General features: G+C 37.6%; 2 protein-coding genes across 3 annotated transcripts in view; one reads left to right on the top strand and one right to left on the bottom strand.

The window, feature by feature from the left end:
- The window catches only part of daam1b (dishevelled associated activator of morphogenesis 1b), a 42,356-nt gene extending 25,474 nt beyond the window's left edge, over window positions 1-16,882 (top strand). Inside the window, exons 9-27 of one of the 2 annotated variants that reach the window (XM_046835969.1) lie at window positions 111-214; window positions 312-378; window positions 459-576; window positions 792-930; window positions 1,024-1,082; window positions 1,195-1,382; window positions 1,505-1,816; window positions 2,133-2,240; window positions 3,283-3,312; window positions 3,508-3,605; window positions 7,462-7,546; window positions 7,793-7,899; window positions 9,807-9,895; window positions 10,694-10,862; window positions 10,982-11,089; window positions 12,312-12,372; window positions 12,514-12,645; window positions 14,938-15,108; window positions 15,476-16,882. In XM_046835969.1, coding sequence (XP_046691925.1) covers window positions 111-214; window positions 312-378; window positions 459-576; window positions 792-930; window positions 1,024-1,082; window positions 1,195-1,382; window positions 1,505-1,816; window positions 2,133-2,240; window positions 3,283-3,312; window positions 3,508-3,605; window positions 7,462-7,546; window positions 7,793-7,899; window positions 9,807-9,895; window positions 10,694-10,862; window positions 10,982-11,089; window positions 12,312-12,372; window positions 12,514-12,645; window positions 14,938-15,108; window positions 15,476-15,688 — 2,358 coding nt within the window. In that variant the 3' untranslated portion in view covers window positions 15,689-16,882. The remainder of the gene's footprint in view (window positions 1-110; window positions 215-311; window positions 379-458; window positions 577-791; window positions 931-1,023; window positions 1,083-1,194; window positions 1,383-1,504; window positions 1,817-2,132; window positions 2,241-3,282; window positions 3,313-3,507; window positions 3,606-7,461; window positions 7,547-7,792; window positions 7,900-9,806; window positions 9,896-10,693; window positions 10,863-10,981; window positions 11,090-12,311; window positions 12,373-12,513; window positions 12,646-14,937; window positions 15,109-15,475) is intronic. The other variant, XM_046835970.1, reaches the window with a different exon arrangement.
- Window positions 16,883-17,150: 268 nt separating this feature from the next.
- Window positions 17,151-22,328, bottom strand: LOC124376736 (trans-L-3-hydroxyproline dehydratase). The gene is made up of 6 exons (XM_046835971.1): window positions 22,179-22,328; window positions 19,075-19,561; window positions 18,416-18,585; window positions 18,211-18,333; window positions 17,856-17,993; window positions 17,151-17,663 (listed from the first exon to the last, which is right to left on the bottom strand). Exons 2-6 carry the CDS (start codon window positions 19,553-19,555, stop codon window positions 17,538-17,540), a joined length of 1,038 nt encoding a protein of 345 aa, XP_046691927.1. The 5' UTR covers window positions 19,556-19,561; window positions 22,179-22,328; the 3' UTR covers window positions 17,151-17,537.
- Between the last annotated feature and the right edge of the window lie 551 nt (window positions 22,329-22,879).

Below are 22,879 nucleotides of genomic sequence, written 5' to 3'. Positions count from 1 at the left end.
TGTCATAGAAATGTCTCCATGCAATGTCTTTGTTCTGTCATTGTCAAGAATTAGTCTATAATACACCTTTGATACAACTTTGCTTATATATATATTTTTTAAACCCATAGACAAGTCTTGAGTTCAGGGTGCATTTGAGATACGAGTTCCTAATGTTGGGAATTCAGCCCATCATCGATAAACTCAGGTCGCATGAAAACTCCACATTAGACCGGTAAGGTTCATGTGTAAATTATAATTTTGAAACACTTCTTATTGCAGTGCATCTGGTTTGTCATTACAGCCCTGTGAATTGCATTTTAATTCCGTAGGCATTTGGATTACTTTGAAATGCTGAGAAATGATGACGAATTGACTTTATCCAGACGCTTCGAGAGTGTAAGTGTTCGTGTGTTTTCGAATAATGGCCCGCTGATGTGTACTGAGTATTACTGATTTTTTTTTTTTTCTGCTTATAGGTACATGTAGACACTAAAAGTGCAAGCCAGGTGTTTGACCACATACGCAAGAAGATGACTCACACAGATGCATATCCACACTTTATGTCCATACTGCACCACTGCCTGCTCATGCCATGTGAGCCTCTTTCTTTCTTTCTTTCTTTCTTTCTTTCTTTCTTTCTTTCTTTCTTTCTTTCTTTCTTTCTCTCCTCTCCTCTCCTCTCTCTTCTCCTTTTTCATTTCCTCTTTATTTCTTAAAACTTCTCATATTCTTTTTCCCTCCTTTTTAATTTTAAAAACAATATAACAGTTTTAATCAATGGCATTACAATGATACAATGATTGTTGCAGATAAAAGGAGCGGGAACACGGTGCAGTACTGGTTGCTTCTTGATCGCATTGTTCAACAGATGGTCCTCCAGAATGACAAAGGTCATGACCCTGATGTCACGCCTTTAGAAAACTTTAATGTCAAAAATGTGGTTAGAATGTGAGTGTTTTTCTTCTTTTAAGCTTTTTGTTGTTTTAAATACATGTGCGTGTATGTTATTAATGTGCTCCATTTATCTTTTTTTTTTTTTAGGCTTGTCAATGAGAATGAGGTCAAACAGTGGAAAGAGCAGGCTGAAAAGATGCGGAAAGGTTTGTAACCTGGGGTTTATGAACAGTTTCAACTTTGTTTTTAAAGACATTCTGTCAGAGGTGTCAGAATATATGACAATAAGTTGATTTTTTTTTACATAACTCTTGACAGACCATCACGAGCTACAGCAGAAGTTAGAGAAGAAGGAGCGAGAGTGTGATGCCAAATCCCAAGAGAAAGATGAAATGATGCAGACACTCAACAAGATGAAGGAGAAGCTTGAGAAAGAGACGGGAGAACATCGACTGGTTAAGCAGCAAGTGGCAGAGCTTAGTGCCCGTCTGCATGATCTCAGCACGGTATGCCTATCTCATGCTGTTTGAGATTGCAGTCTAATCAATTATATTATTTGCATCCACATTGCACTATTAAGTATTTTTCTATACCATGAACTTGATGTGGCTTTATCTTATTTCTAAAGAGGCAAGTAGCTACTGTACCTGGTGGTCCCCCTGTCATCCCTGGACCCCCCGGTGGACCTCTCTCCCCTCCACTTTTACCTCCACCCCCAGGAGGAATGATGCCACCTCCTCCACCACCTCCTCCTTCTGGTGCCATGATGCCCCCACCACCACCGCCTCCACCTGGCGGCCCTCCACCTCTCCCTGGACGCCCTGCTCTGGGTGGCCCACCGCCTCCTCCAGGAGCTCCTGTAGGCCCAGCTCTCAAGAAGAAGAATATTCCCCAGCCATCAAATCCACTGAAATCCTTCAATTGGTCCAAGCTGTCTGAGGTGAGACGACTTGAGAGTTTCAAAAACATTTAGCAACAAGGAAATCCTTTAACAGTAAAATAAATAAATAAATAAATAAAAAGCCCTTCACCACATTATGTATTCTGTATATATACATTATGTATGCATTATGAATCTAATCCAGCTATTTATATATTAGTATTGATATTAAGTTTGTACAGTAATATTTTGGTTAATCATTAGAGCAATGGAGTATTTACTGAACTGTAATCCTCACAGAATAAGAAAAAAAAGGCTGTATATTATTATGATGCTAATTTAGCAAAGCACCTTTTCATTGTTGTCTTTCCTGCAGAATAAGTTGGAGAACACAGTGTGGACTGAAGTTGATGACAGCAGGGTTTTTAAAATCTTAGACCTGGAAGACATTGAGAAGACCTTCTCAGCATACCAGAGACAACAGGTCACTAAGAAGAGGACTGTCTGTCCTTCCCTTTTTTTTTAATTCAGGGCAAAATGAGAAAACATTTGCAGTTACTCGTGTATGAATCTGTTATTATAATGATTGAGTTGTTTGTTCTGAACTAGCCAACAGAAAATTAGTAGTAGATGACTGACATCATCAGGCAAAACAGAATGCCTCTTAGTAGCTTGATTTCTGCTGTGCATATTTGCTTTTTAAAAATCTGGACATGCATATCAATCCAAAGGCATCCTTTTGTTTCTGTTTTTTTGTTTTCATGTCAAGTGAATCAGCAGTATGCTTAATTAATTAATTTATTTATTTTCTAATGAACATGATCATGCTACACTATACAAAGATTTGATCAACTTTCTATTCATTACTAATGCAAATCCATACACTGGATGCTGTGTCTAAAACTATGCCCTATTCACTATAAAGTGCACACTGAAGTCTAAAAACATATCAAACACAAACAATGTAACCTAGTAGCTCAGTTATACCCATAATGCGTTGTTATTTGGTTTGGTTTGCATAAGGTCTTTATTATTAAGGAACACATCGAACTATATAATTGCAGCATCCCCTCAGCTGTCCGACAAAGAATAGATGAATTATTTTGTAATGTCATTTGTATAGTCATATTCCTGGTGTTTATTCTGCACCTATTACAATTTTAAAAGATTTTTATGCTTGGCTCCTGAACTTTCAAACATGGAGAATAGTTACTATGGTATTATTTCAAGCGCAGCAATAGTAGCAATAGCATGTCTTAAAAAGTTAAGTTACATTTTATTATCCATTACATTGGCTTTTTCAGTAATGCACTGTAATTGCGTATGATTCAAAGTGTCATTGTAGAGATAAGTGAATGAAGCATGAAGCTGACTGAACCCCATCATGCACTTGTGCTTTTGTGCAACTTCTCAATCATGATCATTCTCATCTCTTTCATTAGTCTGATTTTATTTGGCTGAATTCACAAATCACCGCTCTTTCTAACGTGTGCTGCATTCTACTTTGCTTCTTGCTTGCGTTTTAGGACTTCTTTATGGTCAATAACAGCAAACAGGTAGGTGTTAATCCAACAAAATTAATTTCTTTAGTTTGAATGTTAATTGCTCAGTGCTTGATATCCTGCTAATTGCATACACTAATGTGTACATTAATATACATTTCTCAGCATCTGAAGTTGATTTGTAGTGTTGTGCTGCAAAGTGTCAAGTACTATGGAAAACATCTAATATAGCAATCATTGTTACTGTAGAAAGAGGCCGAGGACGACACTCTGAGCTCAAAGAAGGTCAAAGAGCTCTCGGTCATAGACGGTCGACGGGCACAAAACTGCAATATCCTGCTCTCACGGTGAGTGATGATTTTAGCCTTGGCTGTGACTTTAACTTACGATTCAATGTCTCCGGAAGCTTCTGGCTTCCAGACATGAGGTCATATCCCGTATGTAAAACTCACTCACTCTTTATTTAATTGTGTCTCTTTTATGGGTCCATGGAAACACCTTGCCCTGTGCTCTGGTATTTCCTGGTTAAGAAAGCCACATTTGCCAGTTCCTTTGCTGATATATATATATATATATATATATATATATATATATATATATATATATATATATATATATATATATATATATACTCACTTAAATTCTGTCAAGCCGTTTTAACCCTTCAGCATCTTCAAATTCTGTATTTATTTATTTTTTACCTTGTTCACATAGAGACATCCTTTTTTTTTAGTCTTGCTAGTTTCTGCCAAGAGTGATAGTTGAGCTTTTGATGAGAAATACAGACTTTCATTTCTTCTGGAGCTACATTAATTTAATGCATTATTGTGGCTGTTGTGATCACAAGCACTCTCTTGTGTGGTTTCATTATCAGAAAAAAAGTTTCATATGTATTAGCTGTCAGCATTATCAATTTTTTTCTTCTGGAATTGTAAGTAGGCCTTATTCAACTATATATTGTGCCTTAATGAGGTTGTTTCGTGTTCAGCCCATTTATCTGTTTGCTTTTTGTTAAATTTTAGAATAAAACCATTTATTCATAGTTTGCCCTTTACCCTTTGATGCATTTATGTAGGTGTGACTGGGTCATGACCATGAACTGGACACACAGGTTTGTTTAATTCAAAGCTCTTTTACAGAGTTGGCACAGAGTGAGTTACACTTCGGGGAAGTTCAACTTAGGCTTCTAAATGAGTTAACTTTCTCAGAACAAGAGTACAGGTCTGGGATTTCTTTCCCCCCCTTTATGCTCAATTATGAATATGATGGAATTATTTTGGATCAGCACTGTAACTGGTTTAACACATTATGATCAGTCGTTATTTTCCAAGCAAAGACTTCTGGTTGTCACTTAGAAGTGGGCTTGTGGTGTGAGAAAGTAAAGCCATGAAAGTGTAACAGTTGGCTGCACTCAGATTTATGAAAGCTCACTAATTGAATGTGGTTTGGCCTCATCTGGAAGCAGGAGATTTACTCTCATGAGTGTTTTTAAGTATGTCTGACTCAAATCAGATGAAGCAAACCAGAATGGCACTTAGCATTTCTAGTCTGCCTTTTTTTTCTTTCTTTTTTAACGAGAACAGGATTCCACATCAAGGAGCGGTTTTCCACAAATGGGATGGATTGATTAGATTAGAAGAAAGTAGAATTAGATACGATTACGGTAGATGTGCACATGTGTTTGTGCTATTATAGTGCACATTACCAAGGCAAAGAGGAACAAAAACTTGTAGCAGACTTGACTGTTTATACTGCTTAATGAAAACGTCACCATGCCAATGATAAGTTGTGATTTTCTTAAATGTTAAATAACAGCACTTTTGTTACTCTAATTATCATAAGTAAAGAAAATAGGCATTAAAGCTTGTTATGTCACATTGAATTAATCACAACATTAGTTGTAATTATTGGTGGTTGTGTTTCTTAGGACAAATAATCTACATACTTAAATTTGTGGCTCACTATTCTGTAAAGAATTAAAAGAAAGAGTGGTACAGTGGAACCCGGTTATGTCGCCAAAAAGCATCGAGGTAACCGATGATCGAGATAAACGAAAATCAAAATGGCGGCAATATATTAACGTGCTTGAAATTTCTTTATGTACATGATGTGCGTTAATAAATGAGAATGTGCATGCATGTGTTTTTGAAGGGGTTTTTTACACAACAGCGTTGCCGCGATTTGTTTGATGAAGGCATGCTTTTAAAATACATACAGTACATGTTTATCTGTCAGGAATTCACCTGCCACGCCCCCTTCGGCCCCCTTCGGCGTGTCAGGTGTTTTCTCGGCCGCTTTCTCTGAAGCTCTCGGCTTCAATCACGCACATATGGTGCTCGTTTAGCATCATCACCAGCTCCTATTTAAACTTCCACACTCTCACTGTCCGTTATTGTTGGTATATGTTGGTTCACGGCGGTCGATGTTATCGCTCATGCGTATCCCGGTACGTGCCTTCCCACCGGCACTCTCTCAACGGCTGCGCTTTTCTTCCCAAAGCGCACCGCGGATTCCCCCCGATCCTGCCGGTTTCATTCTATGATTTTGCTGCTCATCCCACGTTCTGCGCCGCCAAGCGCGGTTTTCGCCTCCCGTTCATCGCATAACATTTAACAACAAAAGGCATATGTGCACTAACTAACAGCAGAGATTCACCAGTATACAATACAACACCTGTAGCAGCTGTAAGCCTTGATTTTTCCGCCACTTCCGAGTTCTTCTGCGGCTGCACAGAGATAACCGACGTTAAATGGCAAATTTTTTCCCCCTTGTGCTCGAGATATTAGGGTTCGACAACATAAAAAAAGTCGACATAACCGATAAAAAATGCTAAGACAAAGCGAGAATTTGGCGGTTCTACTTCAAAAACGTCGACTTAATAGGGTTGTCGAGGTAACCGAGGGCGAGATAACCGGGTTCCACTGTAATTTGTTATTCCTGAAGTTTTTTTAAAGTGTCTGTTGTAAAGTGGGATATACACTATATGGACAAATGGTTTGTATGTGCTTTTAGTTTCCCCTTGCTGTTATAGTAACCTCTACTCTTCTGGGAAGATGTTACACTACATTTTTGAGTTTAGTTGTAGAGATCTGTGCTCATTCAGCCACAAGGGCATTAGTAAAGTCATGTAGTGATATAGGGTGAGGAGGTTATGTCATGTATTACTATTCTGAGTTTCATTTATTTATCCTTAGGAATAAAACAGCAGTCATCCAGTATTAATATTAATTAAAGAATGGAAAAAAAGCATAAAAAAAAATCCTATTTACTGATGAGCCAAGATGGAACATTTGCTTCTCTATGATTTAGTTGTTACTGTATAAATAGCAAATTAGGATGAGTTCTTTAATAAGCCTGTGATTTGCCTTCCTGTCAGAGCTGCAGTTATAGCAAATTAATCAATACCTTCTGACCAGTTACATTTGTAAACCCAACAGCGCTCTAGTAAAAAAACATGGTCTGGAGGTGTTCCACATCCTGTTGGTGGTTCCCCATCTTTCCCTTTCTCTGTCCCTGGCAAAGGAACTGAGAGTGCTCTCCAGTTCAGATCTCAGGCCTGTCAAACACCTGTTGTGTTTGGCACATTCACACTTGAAGCAAACCCAATAACAGCAGCACTCCTCCTGCTGACTATGAGCAGTGTGTAGTGTAGCAGGACTGGCTGTGCTCGTATACTTTCCGCTATAATGTTGTGAAAGAATTCAGCTGTTTCGTCATATCATCTTGCTTTAATAAGAATCATGTAATCTTCTGTGGAAGTTTAAATAAAAACCAAGACAAGTGTATACTAGTCCAATTGCTCCATGGGTTAAATTGAGCATTTGTTGTGGTTAATGGGAATAATTAGGTCAGTATGCAATCCAGATGCCAAACCATAATTATGAACATGGATTCATTAAATTTGACATGAACTCACCTAAGGGAAATAAAATACCTTTTTAATTTTTTTTTTCTTTTTTTTTTGCTGCAAACATGAACTGAAAATTGTTCATGGAATTGATGTAGTGGTTGGAACAAATACGCAAAAATGAAACATGCATCATTGCTTTATGCCAATAGGGCATGTGTTGGTTTTGGACTACAAACAACAGAATCTGAGTAGTCTAGTCTGAAACATGTACACTTACTTGGCTTGCATTATGAGTTCAGTATCCGTGATTAATTAATATCTGGCTGGTTTCTGTTTCTTGTCATTTTCTTTAGCTTGAAACTCTCAAATGAGGAAATGAAGAGGGCCATCATGACTATGGATGAACAGGAAGATCTGCCTAAGGACATGCTGGAGCAGGTATGCACTATGATAAATTCAAATTGCAAAAACGTAAGGAAATGTTCTGGTTTTTGACTGGGACTGTATTTTTTTTTTTTTTTTTTAAACAGAGACCTCTTACAGAAACTCATCAGTAAATGTAAATTGGTTACAGATTTGTTACAGTTTTCGATCATCCCATCACAACTCACAGTACACATAATTAGAAGTGTGCATGATGGTAGTGGTGATGTATACTAATTCTGGAGGCTTTCTGTACTGCAGATGTTGAAGTTTATCCCAGAGAAGAGTGATGTAGATCTGCTGGAGGAGCACAAACATGAACTAGATCGGATGGCCAAGGCAGATCGTTTTCTCTATGAGATGAGCAGGTGGGAAAGTTTCTACAGTTAACTTCTGCCCATGGTCCAGTGATTTAGTCATTAGCAATGGGCTGTAAAGACTGAGGCAATGTTGGCTCTTACCACATAACCTATATGTTAATGATTATGTATAAAAACTGATTGCTGGCACAAAGAACACATTAGCAATGACACACTTGCTCGGTTTTTACTGCTTTTTGACTTCTTCCATATTGATTGCATATTGTATTAGTGTCCCACTGGTTTGTAAAAATAAATCTTCCTAGGTAAAGCCTCAGTTAGGTCATCCAAGTTTAAACATGTTTGTGATTGGATTGTTAAAACATGCACTAATCAACTCCTGCTTATCACTACATCATGTCCTCTTCTGAAAGCCAAAATACCCTTGGAAGACAGCACATCGATAAGAGACTTTGACCCCAAAATGAACTGCAAATCTGAACAAAACAACAACTTTAGAGTATAAATCATATTTAAAAAAAAAAAACCCAGACAGTATAGGAATAAGTATGCCTAGGGGAGTAATAAATAACAGGAGCTAATAATAAGTTGATAATTAACTCATAGTTTGGTAAAAGTATTTTAATCAGTATACTCTATAGTAAATAGTCTATAATCTATACTTATTAATAAATAGTTAATTGGTTGACATAACTAATAATTGTCATTATATCAGTAGCACAAATGACTGTTTGAAAATAAGCATTAATACTTGTGTAATAATAATAATAATAATAATTGTAAATAAAGATTCTTTCATTTCTAAATACTATGATTGAAATTACATACCACAGCAGTGAAGGATTTTATCTTTTAAAAAAATGGGATAGTTCTCTCTTTATTACCATGAACCTATATTCTGAATCCTCAGATTTAACATAGCAAATGTTTTGATGTGGCCCTGAACTGGTGTCAAGCTTCACAGTTTACATTTCTGCATTGTAGATTTCATGACATTCTCACCATGCTCCTGCATATGAGTTTAGTTGCTACAAAAGAAAAGATTTCTCAACCATGACAGCCCCCTGTGACTTTAAAGCATCTTTTATTAATCAAAGAGTCTCAGACTGTCCCTCACACATGTAGCTTCCATCTGTGAATTCTCAGACATGTAGCAGTAAAGTAAAGGGAAGCCTGAGTGACTGAATCTGGTACCAGAAAAATGTTTAGCGTTTGTTTGTTGTAGCTAAATAAACTGATGGAAGTTAAGACAAATTTTAAACAGGTGCTTTGGAAAATGCTTTTGTGGTTTAATGAGGTGAAAGTGTAGTTTATTTGCTTTTGGGCTCCACATGAATGTGTGCCTATTAGAAATACAGTTGCAACCTCCAGCTAGGAAAACGCCATTCCCCTAACACAATCCTGTTGTGTAGTGTTTAATTCTAGTTGCCAGGGTGACATCCCTGCACCATACACAAAAGTGCCAAATCCAACACAGGGATGCTATGTTCACCCCTTAGGGTGACGATCTCTTTATTTTCCTGTAATAATCAGTCATGTCTCTTTGCTTCTCTGTGCCGTTTTAAGTTCTTATTATTTCTAAGCACAGAACTAAATGTTATAATTATCTTGAAGTTCTTTAAGCTTGGATTGGAATACTGTGAGAACAAATATCAGGATAAGAAGCATACAATTTCAAAATATATAATTATATTATATTATGAGAAGACAGAGAATTGCATTATCAAATTAGAATGTATTAATAGATCAATCACTATAAAGTAATAAAGCTATGTTTCTTTTTCCACTACATGTTTTCATCTATTCCTCAGTAAATAATGTATTTTCAGTGAATGTATTCAGGTCATTTAACAACTGATGAAATAAAATAAAAATATATTGAATGACTTGAAAAGGAAAATAATTAGCCGTATCTGTTCCTTTCTTTCTAATTTTTAACATTTTATTTTCTACAGAATAAACCATTACCAGCAGAGGTTACAGTCTCTGTACTTCAAGAAAAAGTTTGCAGAGAGAATTGCAGAAATAAAGCCCAAAGTTGAAGGTGTGTGTTTTTCTTTTCATTCTCATATTTGGATATGTTTTATACTTCACTCTGTGGTAGGCATTGCCCATTACTTTCCTCAGTGATGTGTGTGTACCATTTGCTAAAACGTTATATATAGATTAAAATGACTGGGCTGTCATATATCATTATATATATATATAATCATTATTTTGTAATGAAAGAAGGATTTGACTTTTAGACTTGCAAAAATCATTGTAGATCACAAAGTGTATTAATAATGAAAAGTACTTTTGAAAATAGAAATTTTATAATTGTGATTATAATTGTTATTACTCTAGTAATCACTCCACATTAACTGATTAAAAATGTGTATAATTGTTGACGATTGATTTAGTGAAAAAGGAAAAATACAAATAAAAATGTAGTGACAGGGCCTTGTAATTGCCAGCGGTAATGTTGCAAGTTTAACATTTTGTTAAGGGGGGTCTGGCTTTTTTAACATTATTTGCCCTTATTGGCTTGAAAAGCTTATTAGCCAAATAGTAATGAAATGCCAATTTATAACCAGACCTAACACATCTTTGACAGATGTTCCACAATAATATATGCAACTTTTAACATACTAAATGTATGACATCATTCTGTATGTTTTCTAGGCTGATTCACACTACAACAGTGTTTATTCTTTTTCTATAACACCACACCAATTTGTCTTATGCCTTGCCTAGCCCATTTCCGTAAAACTTAAATTTTTTATTTATTTATTTATTTTTATCAATTTAAGTTGTACCTGAATTAAAACTAGTCAAATAAGTACATTTTATTCCCTTCCAGCCTTAATTCAAGCCTCCAAAGAGGTGCTGCAGAGCCGAAACCTTAAGCAGCTCCTCGAAGTGGTTCTAGCATTTGGAAACTACATGAACAAGGGGCAGAGAGGAAATGCTTACGGTTTTAAAGTGTCCTCGCTCAACAAGATCGCCGATACCAAGTCTAGCATTGACAAGTAAGACACTTTATACCAAAAATTGCTATTTTCTCAAATGGCTGTAATGTGCTTTTTATCCACATATTTAAGATGACCTTATGCTGGTCTTTAAATGTCATTATCTCTATGTGCTATAGGAACATCACTCTTTTACACTACCTGATCACCATCCTAGAAAAGAAGTACCCAAAAGTTGTGCAGTTCCAAGAGGACCTCCAGAATGTTCCAGAAGCCGCTAAAGTCAAGTAGGTCTAAAGACAGAAGGGTTAGTGTGCTTGAGCTGCGGTTTATAACTTCTGTCGTTTTACACACCAAAAAATGGATTTCGGAAATGGTTTTCAATGGACTCATTGGCCTTCCTTTTGCCAGGCTCAAATCTACTTAGTGCTCACATATGCAGAGTGAGAAAATTTACGTCGTGAGGAAATGAGGCCCTGGCCTCAGTTTACAAACTCGCTGAAATGGAACTGCTCTCAAGAGAAGTTTAGCAGTGCTGAAGTAATGTAAAGTCACAGCCACCAGGGCGGCCTGAGAACAAAAAAGCTTCATGGTCCAGAACACTACTGGTTGAACACAGATTAAGACCAAATCCTAAATATTGGACATTTGATCCGTGTGAGTTAGGACTTGAAATGTGTCCAGAAAAGCTAAAAACCTCCATTCATGCAGCTGGCTTAGCTCTTGGACACTATACTTGAGAGTGATTATGCTCTCCATGTAGATCAAATCAAACCAAGTGGGCAAGAGCTCTAACCCGGAAAGCCGGGGTGACTAATGTGATAACGCATACTTCTCGAGTGAAGTGGTCACAAGACCGCCCATGCTTGATCTCATTTTAGACACTGGAGAGAGAAACTGTGCAGATCATTCAGTGCCTCTCGGTATCAGTTTACCCCAGGCAGGATGGCCATTGTTCAAGAGATGATGACACACTTCACACAGACCTGCACTAAGTGACTCTCAGTGCCTCATTCAGTGTCTTCCTGAAGCATGCATATTAAACATGCTGATTAACAGATGTGTGTATGCAGCATGTGTTTGTAGTTTGGTACTTGTCTGGGACTCCACTTTGCATTGCACTAAAGTTCATTTGTCTTTAAGTGCTATAGTGACTGAGGTCATTGGTCTTATGGTCAATAAAGCCAGCAATATGTAGAGCTGTCAGTATCTGAAAGAGAAGAGAATGGACAGATACATGATGAACAACAGAGCTAAAGGGATTTGAGTTTTTTAATTGAATCTTAATGTTACATTTCATAATATTTTTTATAATAAAAGATGCTCATACAAGAAGTTGGTTTAGTTCATTGTGGGTAAACAAAAAAAGTTTAGTAAAACATTTTTTGTTTTTATATTTGAAAAATTGCAAATATGCTCATATGAGCTGTAATCATATATTGTATAATATAGACCTAAAAATCAAAGGCTGATTCTAATGGCATGTATCTCTCTCTTTTAAATTTATAGTATGACAGAACTGGAGAAGGAGATCAACAACCTGCGCAGTGGTTTAAAGAATGTGGAAAGTGTAAGCACTGATCAGCTGTACTACGTGTTTTGTTATCTACCAAAAACCTTCAGCTCACATCTGTTTCTGAGATACCAGATTCTATTTACTTGGCCATAAACATGTTTAAGAGCATATCTTTGATCTGTTTATCATGCACAGGAGCTGGAATTCCAGAAAAAGCGTCCACAGGAGGTTGGAGATAAGTTTGTGCCTGTTGTCAGCCAGTTTGTTACGCTCGCCAGTTTCAGCTTTTCGGATGTAGAAGACTCCCTTAATGAAGCCAAGGAACTGGTGAGTGTTTGTGTGTGTATGGTGTCGAGTGAGAGACGATGCACAGCTCTGTGTGCTTCCTTCAGAGGCCAGCTGTAGAAACAGGCTGCACTTCTGCCTGCTGAGTGCAGGAGCTGACCTCTGACTTCTTGCTGTGAGCACTTCCTATGGAATGACCCTGGTACACTTCTCAGCCCCTGCAGGCTTTACAGGGTACAGAAACAGGATGGGACACACACCTTGCTTTCAGTGCTACATCTGTGTTGAAGGAAGTAATAATATGCAGTTAGTAATCCGCAGACACAGCAGGCTCAAAGGACAGTCTCTTATGTGGATAAGCACAGAGTGCAGATTCATCTCCAGATGAATTTGTTAGTCAGTGTGTAATTCTGTATCAGTAGTTTCTTTATTTTGCTATTTGCGTAAACACATTTTCCAGCCAGTAGTTTCGGATTTAGCAATCCTAAGTATCACTGAATGTCATTTTAAAGCATAAAATATTCTACATACTATAACGATAATACTAATAAATTGTTTGTCAAAGAACAACGGTCTAGAAACATCTCTATAATGTTTCAGTCAGTAAAAATACGAAGAACTCCACCACCCCTGTTTCCTTGCATGTCTAGACTTGTGGGATTTTAGTATTAGAATGTGCTATCATATTTGATTTGATTTATTCAACAGTCCATCTTGACAAAATTTGACAAAAATATTGAAAACTATCACAGTTTTATCAGGTTTACCTTTTACCTGGATTACTAGTGAGTGAGTACAAGTAAGAGAATATAGATTTGTCACATGGAGGCCTGGGTGGGTTTTCAGATTGATGATTTGCACATTATACTAACAGACAGTCTTCTTCTGCTTCTTTCGGCTGCTCCCATTAGGGGTCGCCACAGCGTACCACCCTGTCTTCTACATCTGCCTCTTTCACACCAACTACCTGCATGTTTTCCCTCACCACATCCAAAAACCTCTTCCTTGGTCTTCCTCTTTTCCTCCCTCCTGGTGGCTCCATCCTCAGCATTCTTCTACCAATATAACTCATGTCCCTCCTCTGCACATGTCCAAACCATCTCAATCTCGCCTCCCTCACCTTGTCACCAAAACATCCAGACAGTGATCTTATTATATAAACGTTGTATTAATTTTAATCAGTGTTGGAGTTAGAGATTTACATTGAACCTAAAATAAATAAAAATAAACTTGTATATATATATATATATATATATATAACAATATATGTTTATTATGCTATGTATATCGTGTTAGTTGGTCAGTAGCAGGGATCTTGAGGTTATCGCAGCCAGCAAGTCATTCTTAAAAGATTTGTTAATATTTTATGGTTACAAATTGTATAGTATCCTCTATTTAAATTCAAAGATGGATCGCAGCTATGCTTTGCTACATCCGGTAATATTTGTGTACAGAAAAATGGAAGATTAATAGTATACATGTATTGAGTTCCGAATTTCCTGCTTGATATCCATTAGATGCTTAAATTATTTTATGTAGGCTACCCCTATGAGCAATCTAGTCATGTTAGAACTGCTAAAAGTAATGGGGTTATATTTGCCCATGTAAACACACATTGTCTTAAAATTTTTGATGCTTAATTGAGAGAGATCACATTAATGCTCAATTAAGAATACCATTTAAAACTGTCCTAAATGTCTGGGTGGACTGTGTAATGAAACCATTCCCTAATCTGTTCCTGTATGTACTGTACCTCAGCCTGGGCCTCCAAAAAGTGATTTTAAGATAGGAGGAGAGAGTGCGTGAGGGAGAGAATGAAATAAAACCATGTGATATTCTCTGGCTCAGACTTGTTCGGCTTTAGAGAAGGTTAGGCCCATATGGCTGCGATAAAGGCACATCAAAGGCATTGTGGGGCGGCTTAGCCTCCTCCCTTGTGGGGAGGCAGCATGAGGCTACACTGGTGCCATGAAGGTGTCCCCGTCTCCTATTCCACATACTTTCTTTTAGGTTTTTAGCGGCTGGTAAAAAAAATTACACACATGTGTGTATATATATATATATATATATATATATATATATATATATATATATATATATATATATATATATATATATATATATACATACCACATGTACATTAGACCCCTGCTGATTGTTCCTATATTTTGTCAAATTTTGTTTGCTTTTTTCTTCAATTTCACTTGTTTAAGGCACTAAATAATCAGTGAAAATAAATTAAGACTGGTGGTGAGGACTTGATGAAATAATTGTTGAGTGGTCTGGGTATTACACTCATTTTTGTTACCCTCATCTGATTTTCATACTCTACAGTTCGATAAAGCGGTGAAGCGCTTCGGAGAAGAAGCTGGGAAGATGCAACCGGACGAGTTCTTCGGCATCTTCGACCAGTTCCTGCAAGCCTTCGCGGAGGCTCGGCAGGAGAACGAGAACATGCGCCGACGCAAAGAAGAGGAGGAGCGCCGGGCACGCATGGAGGCGCAGGTGAGGAAATGAGCCTGCTCTAATTCAGTCTGAGGTTTCAAGAACATGAAACCTGGATTAGTAAAATCATGAGGCTTTTGAGAACGTAGAATTAAAATTGGTTACGTTGGGTTTCCTCACACACATACACGTGTGTGTGTATAGTTAAGATGTGAGGTATGCAAGTGTCTAAGTGTAAAAGCAACATCTTAGGAAAAGCCAGTGACTGTACAGAAAACCTGTAATTATTGCGTACTTTCAAAGCAAGTCATTCCTTTATGCAACTAAATGGGTTGCACTTCTTTTCACTTAGTACGTGTAAAACCTGTTTTAAAATCTTTTTTTATTCATACTGTCCTCTTGTCTACATCTCGTCTACATCTCATAGTTAAAGGAGCAGCGGGAAAAGGAAAGAAAAGCCCGGAAGGCGAAAGAGAACGGAGAGGACAACGGGGGCGAGTTTGATGACCTGGTGTCAGCACTGCGCTCCGGTGAGGTGTTCGATAAGGACCTATCCAAGATGAAGCGGAATCGCAAACGCATCAACAGCCAAACCACAGAAACAGGCAGAGAGCGTCCCATCACTAAACTCAACTTCTGAGATATTCCGCAATGCTTAACCTTCTCATCTAAGGCCCATTCCTTCATCTGTGCTATTCTTTTACTAGACAATACTGCCGCATGGTGGACGATTGTTGGAGTGCACTCATTTACAACACTTCTTTAAAAAGCATATGGAAAGAGGAATTATTTGACCTAAAGATTTTGCCCCCAAATTTTGCCCCCTGTTGACTGAGGACTAAAAGAGGGGTACTAGGACATGGAACATTCTAATACGTTCTTAAATTTTAATAAGTCTGCCAGGATGTACTTTGAGAAAAATGAGTTTTTGCCTTGATGCTGGTGCAACAGGATAACAAATTTTCAAGAGAAGGAAACCAATACTAGTCAAATCTGGATTTGACCCAGGAGGAACACAAAGCATAGGTACAAGCATCTTCAGTTTTCCACTCCAACTTTCACGTTACACACAAGCAGACCAACCGCACATCTATATCTTAAAAAAATAAAGTACAAATGCAAGAGTTGCTCATTCTTAAAATTCAGGCATGGCATGCAGGATAGAACTTGACTATATGTGTCTGGACCTGTTATCTGGAGATTAAGCGTAGTACCCACACAAAAAAAGACCTCCGATGGTGAACACACAGGCAACATAATCTGTTCTAAGATAAAACTTAATCTCAGTGCAGAATACAGACCTGAAAAGTTTGACACTATACAGATAAATGGCAATGTTTTTTTTTTCCATTTTATTATTAAGGACCATTTTTATATAGTAAGCTTTTATTGAATATTAATAACAGTAAATTGGGTTATGGGTTGTTTATTACACAATTCTAGAAAATTGCATTGGATATCAGACACCGGCTGGCTGAAGATCATTTTTAGATAGAGAGTTGGCCCAGGCCCACGTCGTATCAAACACTGTGGATGCTACTTTGTGCAGATTCTATGCATTTACGTTGTTGGATCTTTCATCAGACATTTCGCAGACGGTCAGAATGTGACATCTGTAGACTTATTAAAAAAAAAAAGCATACCAGTAAGTAAAGCAATGCAAAAGACTCTCCCTCAGCTCTTCCTTCATCACTGGTTTATCCCAGTATTTTTATCCACAGTGTATGTTGTGACTATGTGATATGCCTACATTGAACATTTGTAATTTAAAAAAGCCTTCCATTGTAAGATGGAGCTAAAACAAGAATAAATGAAAAAAGAAAGAAAAAAAAAACCTTTCTGTTGTATTATTTCCCAAATGCTCAACACAATTGCATAACTTCTCAGTGATGTAAGTCAACAAGTATGACATGAATTTTTGACAGGAATAACATGAGGTAAACTTACCAACTTAGTGGTCAGCAAATGCACCTTTTAAAAAACAAAAAGATAAAATAATTTAAAAAAAATGATAAAATGAATTTAACATACATCAACAAATAATCTACCAACTAAACACAACATAGCGTACTATTATAGGAAAGTAATCAACACTTGGGTGGTGTAATGCGCATGCTGATAATGCTTTATTTCTCTTTCAGCTAATAACACTTACGTTAAAGCAGACAAAAATCACCAGGTTCTTGTTTTATCTTTCAATTCAGTAAAAACAAACAAAAATAAGTACAATTTCCTCTGGCATGAAGGATATATATATTTTATATATATATATATATATATATATATATATATATATATATATATATATATATATATATATATATATATATATATGTATATATGTGTGTGTGTATGCCTTGTTCTGTCCACCTTGTGCACTTGATTTAATTGTTACAAAATATAATATCAGAAAGTATTGAAATCAAAAGGACAGTAATTATTGTCCTTGTTCTAGCTTGTTAGTTCTCTTCTTCAGCATTTATGCAGACTCATCGGAGGAGGAAGCCATTTTTCAGGGTATCCTCATTCTCCAGAGTGAAACTGGTGATACCACTGTAGTAAGCATGACCGGCTACTTCCACCACCACTGCACTGAACTCCCCACACTTGGTCTCCTTCAAAACACAGATCACACAGTTTAGTAAGGGAATTTACTGCATATATTATCCATACAATGGTTAGACATATAGAAAATACTTTAATTTATTTAAAGCTAAGGATGAGATGATTTTGTTCTGCTCTACTACAGCCTTGTAAGGGTTATTGCTAAAAATGTAGTTGAATTATACACATTTGTCTTTGTATACCTGTATTGCCTTCCCAGTAAAAATAGTTCCTGTTGTTCCACTCTTGAAGCTTCGGGTCTTGTGTAGCCCTATTAGACCTTTGTGGTACTGCAGGGCAATGCGAGCAGTCACACCAGAGCCAGTAGGGCTCCTGTCCACCTAAACACCAACCAAAACACAGTTTTTTTTTTTTCCTGGAAGCCTAAAATACACAGGTGACCATACAACCTGAACAGAGATCCTTTTCAGAAATGCTACAACAGATTCTTGTAAAGGGTGTATTTTCTTTTAGAAGATATATTAATATATTAGATAGAATAGATATATTAAATGAATATTAAATGTACATTTAAGAATGGATGAGCCGAAGTCTCACCTGGGCATCAGCAAACACACACACATTGGCTGTAGGCTCATCAGAGAAATCCTCTTTACCATCTGTAAGGATGGTGCCATAAAGAAAAGCCAGATCTTCACTAACAGGATGATAGAGCTTCACCTGTCATAGAAATGGAAGCCAAAATGCCATTTTCTCTCACTATAACCTGTGTTTTGTGTGCTTTATGATGTTTCTGCTATACCTGAGCTTTGACTGCATTAGTTACAGCAGTGGCTGCATCCACCAAGTCTCTGGTTTGAGACTTATTGACATCCAGTCCAAATATTTCTGCATTCACAAAAGCATAGAGAGCTCCACCATAGCTTATGTCCACTGTGATTTCACCATATCCTGGGACAGTGATTTTCACATCTATAAAAGATGATTGATGATTTAAATTTCGTCTCTTAGTCGTGCTTGATAAATACAGAAAGCGAAAACGCATCCTGCCTTAGTCATAGAGATAATGTATGCTGGAGGTGCAGCTGTGGATGCAGTGAAAAGAGAATTGTTTAATTGTGTTCATTAAGTTTCTTGCTTTAGTTATGACATTTATTCTCAATGCATGAGATGTTTGTGCTGGTGTATTTCTGTATACTACTGATGGTTCTATAGCCGTGGCGTCATAATAATAGTATTAAATATTTACAATTATATACATAAAAAAAATTATTTGTGCTTTTGCTGGCAGACAGATGCTAAATTAAGTGGAGATTGTCAATTTGAATATAGCACATACAATAAATATAAATTTAGCTTAAAAAATATTTTAGCAAATTAGCATCCAGTTTCAGGTATGTAGATTATTTTATTGATGCTGGTATTGATCATTAACTCCAGTCCATTAACTCTATGAGTTACCTGTGACGAAAGCAAAAGCTGGGACGCTGTGGAACTTCACTGCTCCTGTTTTGCCGTTGCTATACTCCACAAAAGCCTTCACCAGGCCACAAGGACAGTGGATGTTGATTTGGGTCTCGGGAGAAGTCGGAGTCTTTACCAAACCATAGTCTATAGCAAAACGGCCCAGAGCAATGACAGCATGGCCACACATTGTGCTGTAACCCTCATTGTGCATAAACAGAACCCCCAAATCCGCTTCTGGTATCTCGCTTTCAACTAATAAGGCTCCGTACATGTCATAGTGGCCACGGGGCTCAAACATTAGCAGTTTGCGAAGATGATCGAGGTGGTCACGTACATACCGGCGCTTGGCAAGCACAGTGTCACCTAGCACAGTGGGATACCCGCTTATGATGATGCGCAAAGGTTCTCCTCCGGTGTGCATGTCAACCACAGACAGAACAGGGCCATCATGAGGAGGCAGTTTTGGAAAATCCATTTAATCCTGTAAAAATATGAGCATGAAAAATTAACTAACGATGGTGAATTCAAGTGCTCTTTGCTGATGTTTTACACTTAAATGTCATCATTACCATTACGTGATGATGTAAATGTACACAACAATTATTACTCATTTTTTGTATTTTTGTAGAAAAAAAAAATTATAAAAATGTATTTGTGACAATACAATGATCTGGCCATTTTCCATATGAACCTAATGCCCACAAAACAGTTACATTATCAACCATATTACCTACAGTCAGAGGTGGAAAGTAACAAAGTAAATGCAATTTCATTTGTTTAATAAGACATTAAACATTAAAGTCTTTTCACATAAACTGAGTTTATGTAAGCAAGAGTCTTGTGACAAAAGTGATAGGGCAAGTACCATGGAATTTAGTACCGAACTTTATTACGAAAAAGACAGTACTGAATCATGAAAATGTGCTCAATTATATAAATATGAATACATTCATAAATATTGCGGAAAATAACAGACATTAGGGGTTAGGGGTCGCCACAGCGGATCATCAACCTTCCATACTACTCTGTCCTCTACATCTGCCTCTTTCAAACCAACTACCTGCATGTCTTCCCTCACCTCCTTAGTCAGCATTCTCCTATTGATATACCCCATGTCCCTCCTCTGCACACATGGTCCAAACTATCTCAATCGTGCCTCTCTCACTTTGTCCTCAAAACGTCCTACATTCGTAGTCCCTCTAATAAACTTGTTTCTAATCCTGTCCATCGTCGTCACTCCCAACGAAAATCTCAACATCTTCAGCTCTGCTACCTCCAGCTCCACCTCCTGTCTTTTACTCAATGCCACTGTCTCTAAACCACACAACATCGCAAGATATCCTTCTATCACAAATCACTCCTGTCACTCTTCTCCACCCACTCCACCCTGCCTGCACTCTTTTCTTCACTTCTCTAACACACTCTATTACTTTGCACTGTTGACCCCAGGTACCTGAACTCCTCCACCTTAGCCACCTCTTCTCCCTGCAACCGCACCACTCCACTGCCCTCCCTCTCATTCACACATGTACTCTGTCTTTCTTCTACTGACTTTCAATTCCCTTCTCTCCAGCACATACCTCCACCTCTCCAGGTTCTCCTCAACCTGCTCCCACAAATAACAATATCCTCCGTTAAAATCATAGTCCATGGAGACTCCTGTCTGACCTTGTCCGTCAATCTGTCCATTACCACTGCAAACAGGAAAGGGCTCAGAGCCGATCCTTGGTGCAATCCCACCTCCACCTTGAACCAGTCTGTTGTTCTTACTGCACACTTCACTGCTGTCACACTGTCCTCATACATGTCCTGCACCACCCTCACTTACTTCTCTGGCACACCAGACTTCCTCATACAATACCACAACTCCTCTCTCGGCACCCTGTCGTACGCTTTCTCTAAATCCACAAACACACAATGCAACTCCTTCTGACCTTCTCTATACTTCTCCATCAGCATTCTCAAATAAAATAATGCGCATGTGGTGCTCTTCCTCTGCATGAAACCATACTGTTGCTCACAGACGGTCACCTCTTCTCTCAGCCTGGCTTCCACTACTCTTTCCCATAACTTCATGGTGTGACTGATCAACTTTATTCCCCTGTAGCTACTGCAATAGTTTCAGCAATTGACTATCAATGCCAATTAATTAGCAAAATTAATGATGTAGCTTTTAGGATGTGAACACACGCCTACACTATAGACTGTAAAGAAAGATCCAAGAAGACATGATTTACCAAGGCTGATGTGGATTGAAGGATCTTATAACAGCTAAAAAGCCATATGTGGTTCTTCCCCAAAATATTACAACAAAGTTGGAAGCACACTATTATATACATCCTCAGCTGCAGTAGAATTAAAAATCTCCCTTCACTTGAACTAAGAGACCCGAACTTCTACCAGCATGTATCCTGTACACAAAGTCAGATCCATTAAGATATGCTTTATAGGGGTTGGAGTGAAAGATCTCGAGTCGCCCGCTATAGAGCTCTGACCTCAACTCTAATGAACACCTTTGGGATAAATTGGAACACTGACTGCACCCCAGGTCTCCTCACCTCACCTACATCAGGACCTGCCTTTATTAACAACCTTGTTGCGGAATCAAATGGAAAATCTTCCCAAAAGAGTGAAGGGTATTATAACAGTAAGCGGGGACTAAATGTGGAATGGGATATTCAAAAAGCACAAATGAATATTGATCAGTTGTTCACAAATATGTCTGACTATGTGTGCAGTCCTGATAATAATCCAACTCTCATAAAGTATCAGGAAGGAACAGAGGGTTAAGCAGAAAGCTGTATGGAAGTACATTTAAATGCAGACCAAAAGTCCAAGCGGGCAAAGTTTGTATTTGATAATAGTTATAGTTTAACCATAAAACCGCTTTTCAGACAGAAGTGAACGACAGTAAACTCTTTACACTCCCAGAATAACTTCATCAGGACATTTATAGAAGTTTTTGTCTGAAACTGTACAGATGAAAACCACTACTGCAAACATTCACACGAACAAACCTACACATTAGAATATAAAATAATAAAAATATATATATTACTATAAATTTAATTTCATATTACACAAGGGTTGCTGCTTACCGCTGAAGGATTAAATACTTCACTTGGAAAGTTAATTCAAACTTCTGCCTGGTTTTAAACTTGAAAACTGAGTACCACCGTAAATACATACATATCTACGGTTTCCATGGGCTGTATCCCAAATAGCGACATACTTTCTACAAAAGTGCCCTACATAAGTTATAAAGTATCCTAACGGCTTCTATGCACTATGAAGTGCACTACGCACAATGTATACTTGGGATTTAGTCTGCAACATGAGTTCTTTGCTGCCCCCTGTTGGTCTGAATGCAGAGAAAAATGCCAGCAAACAGCAGTTCGCTGCGACCTCTAGTGGAATAACTGTTTATATAAATATTTATTCCTGTTTTGATTTCTTCATTTACGGCGTTGTCTGAGCTCGTTTATAATTCTTTAAACAATAGTCTTTTACTTAATACAAGCACTGAAAACATGTACATCAATAAGCATATAGTGCGTTGTTAATTAACATTTAACTCTTACTTAGGTTTAATAGACATAACATTTACACTTTATTCTGACAATTAGAATTAATCAGTGTCGGGCCATGCATTTCACACCAAGCATTCAGTGGTGTCCTGCCTTAATCAATCCACCTCTTAAACCCTTCTAGACGTGTCTGTTGAATGCAAAGTTCATGGGCGGCTTTGATGATCTTGACGCACTAATTGCATATTATTGCATCCATATAATGTAAACAA

Source organism: Silurus meridionalis, chromosome 23, assembly GCF_014805685.1.
Source record: "Silurus meridionalis isolate SWU-2019-XX chromosome 23, ASM1480568v1, whole genome shotgun sequence".
NCBI classification, from domain to species: Eukaryota; Metazoa; Chordata; class Actinopteri; order Siluriformes; family Siluridae; genus Silurus; species Silurus meridionalis.
This window is presented reverse-complemented; position numbering and strand designations above follow the sequence as displayed.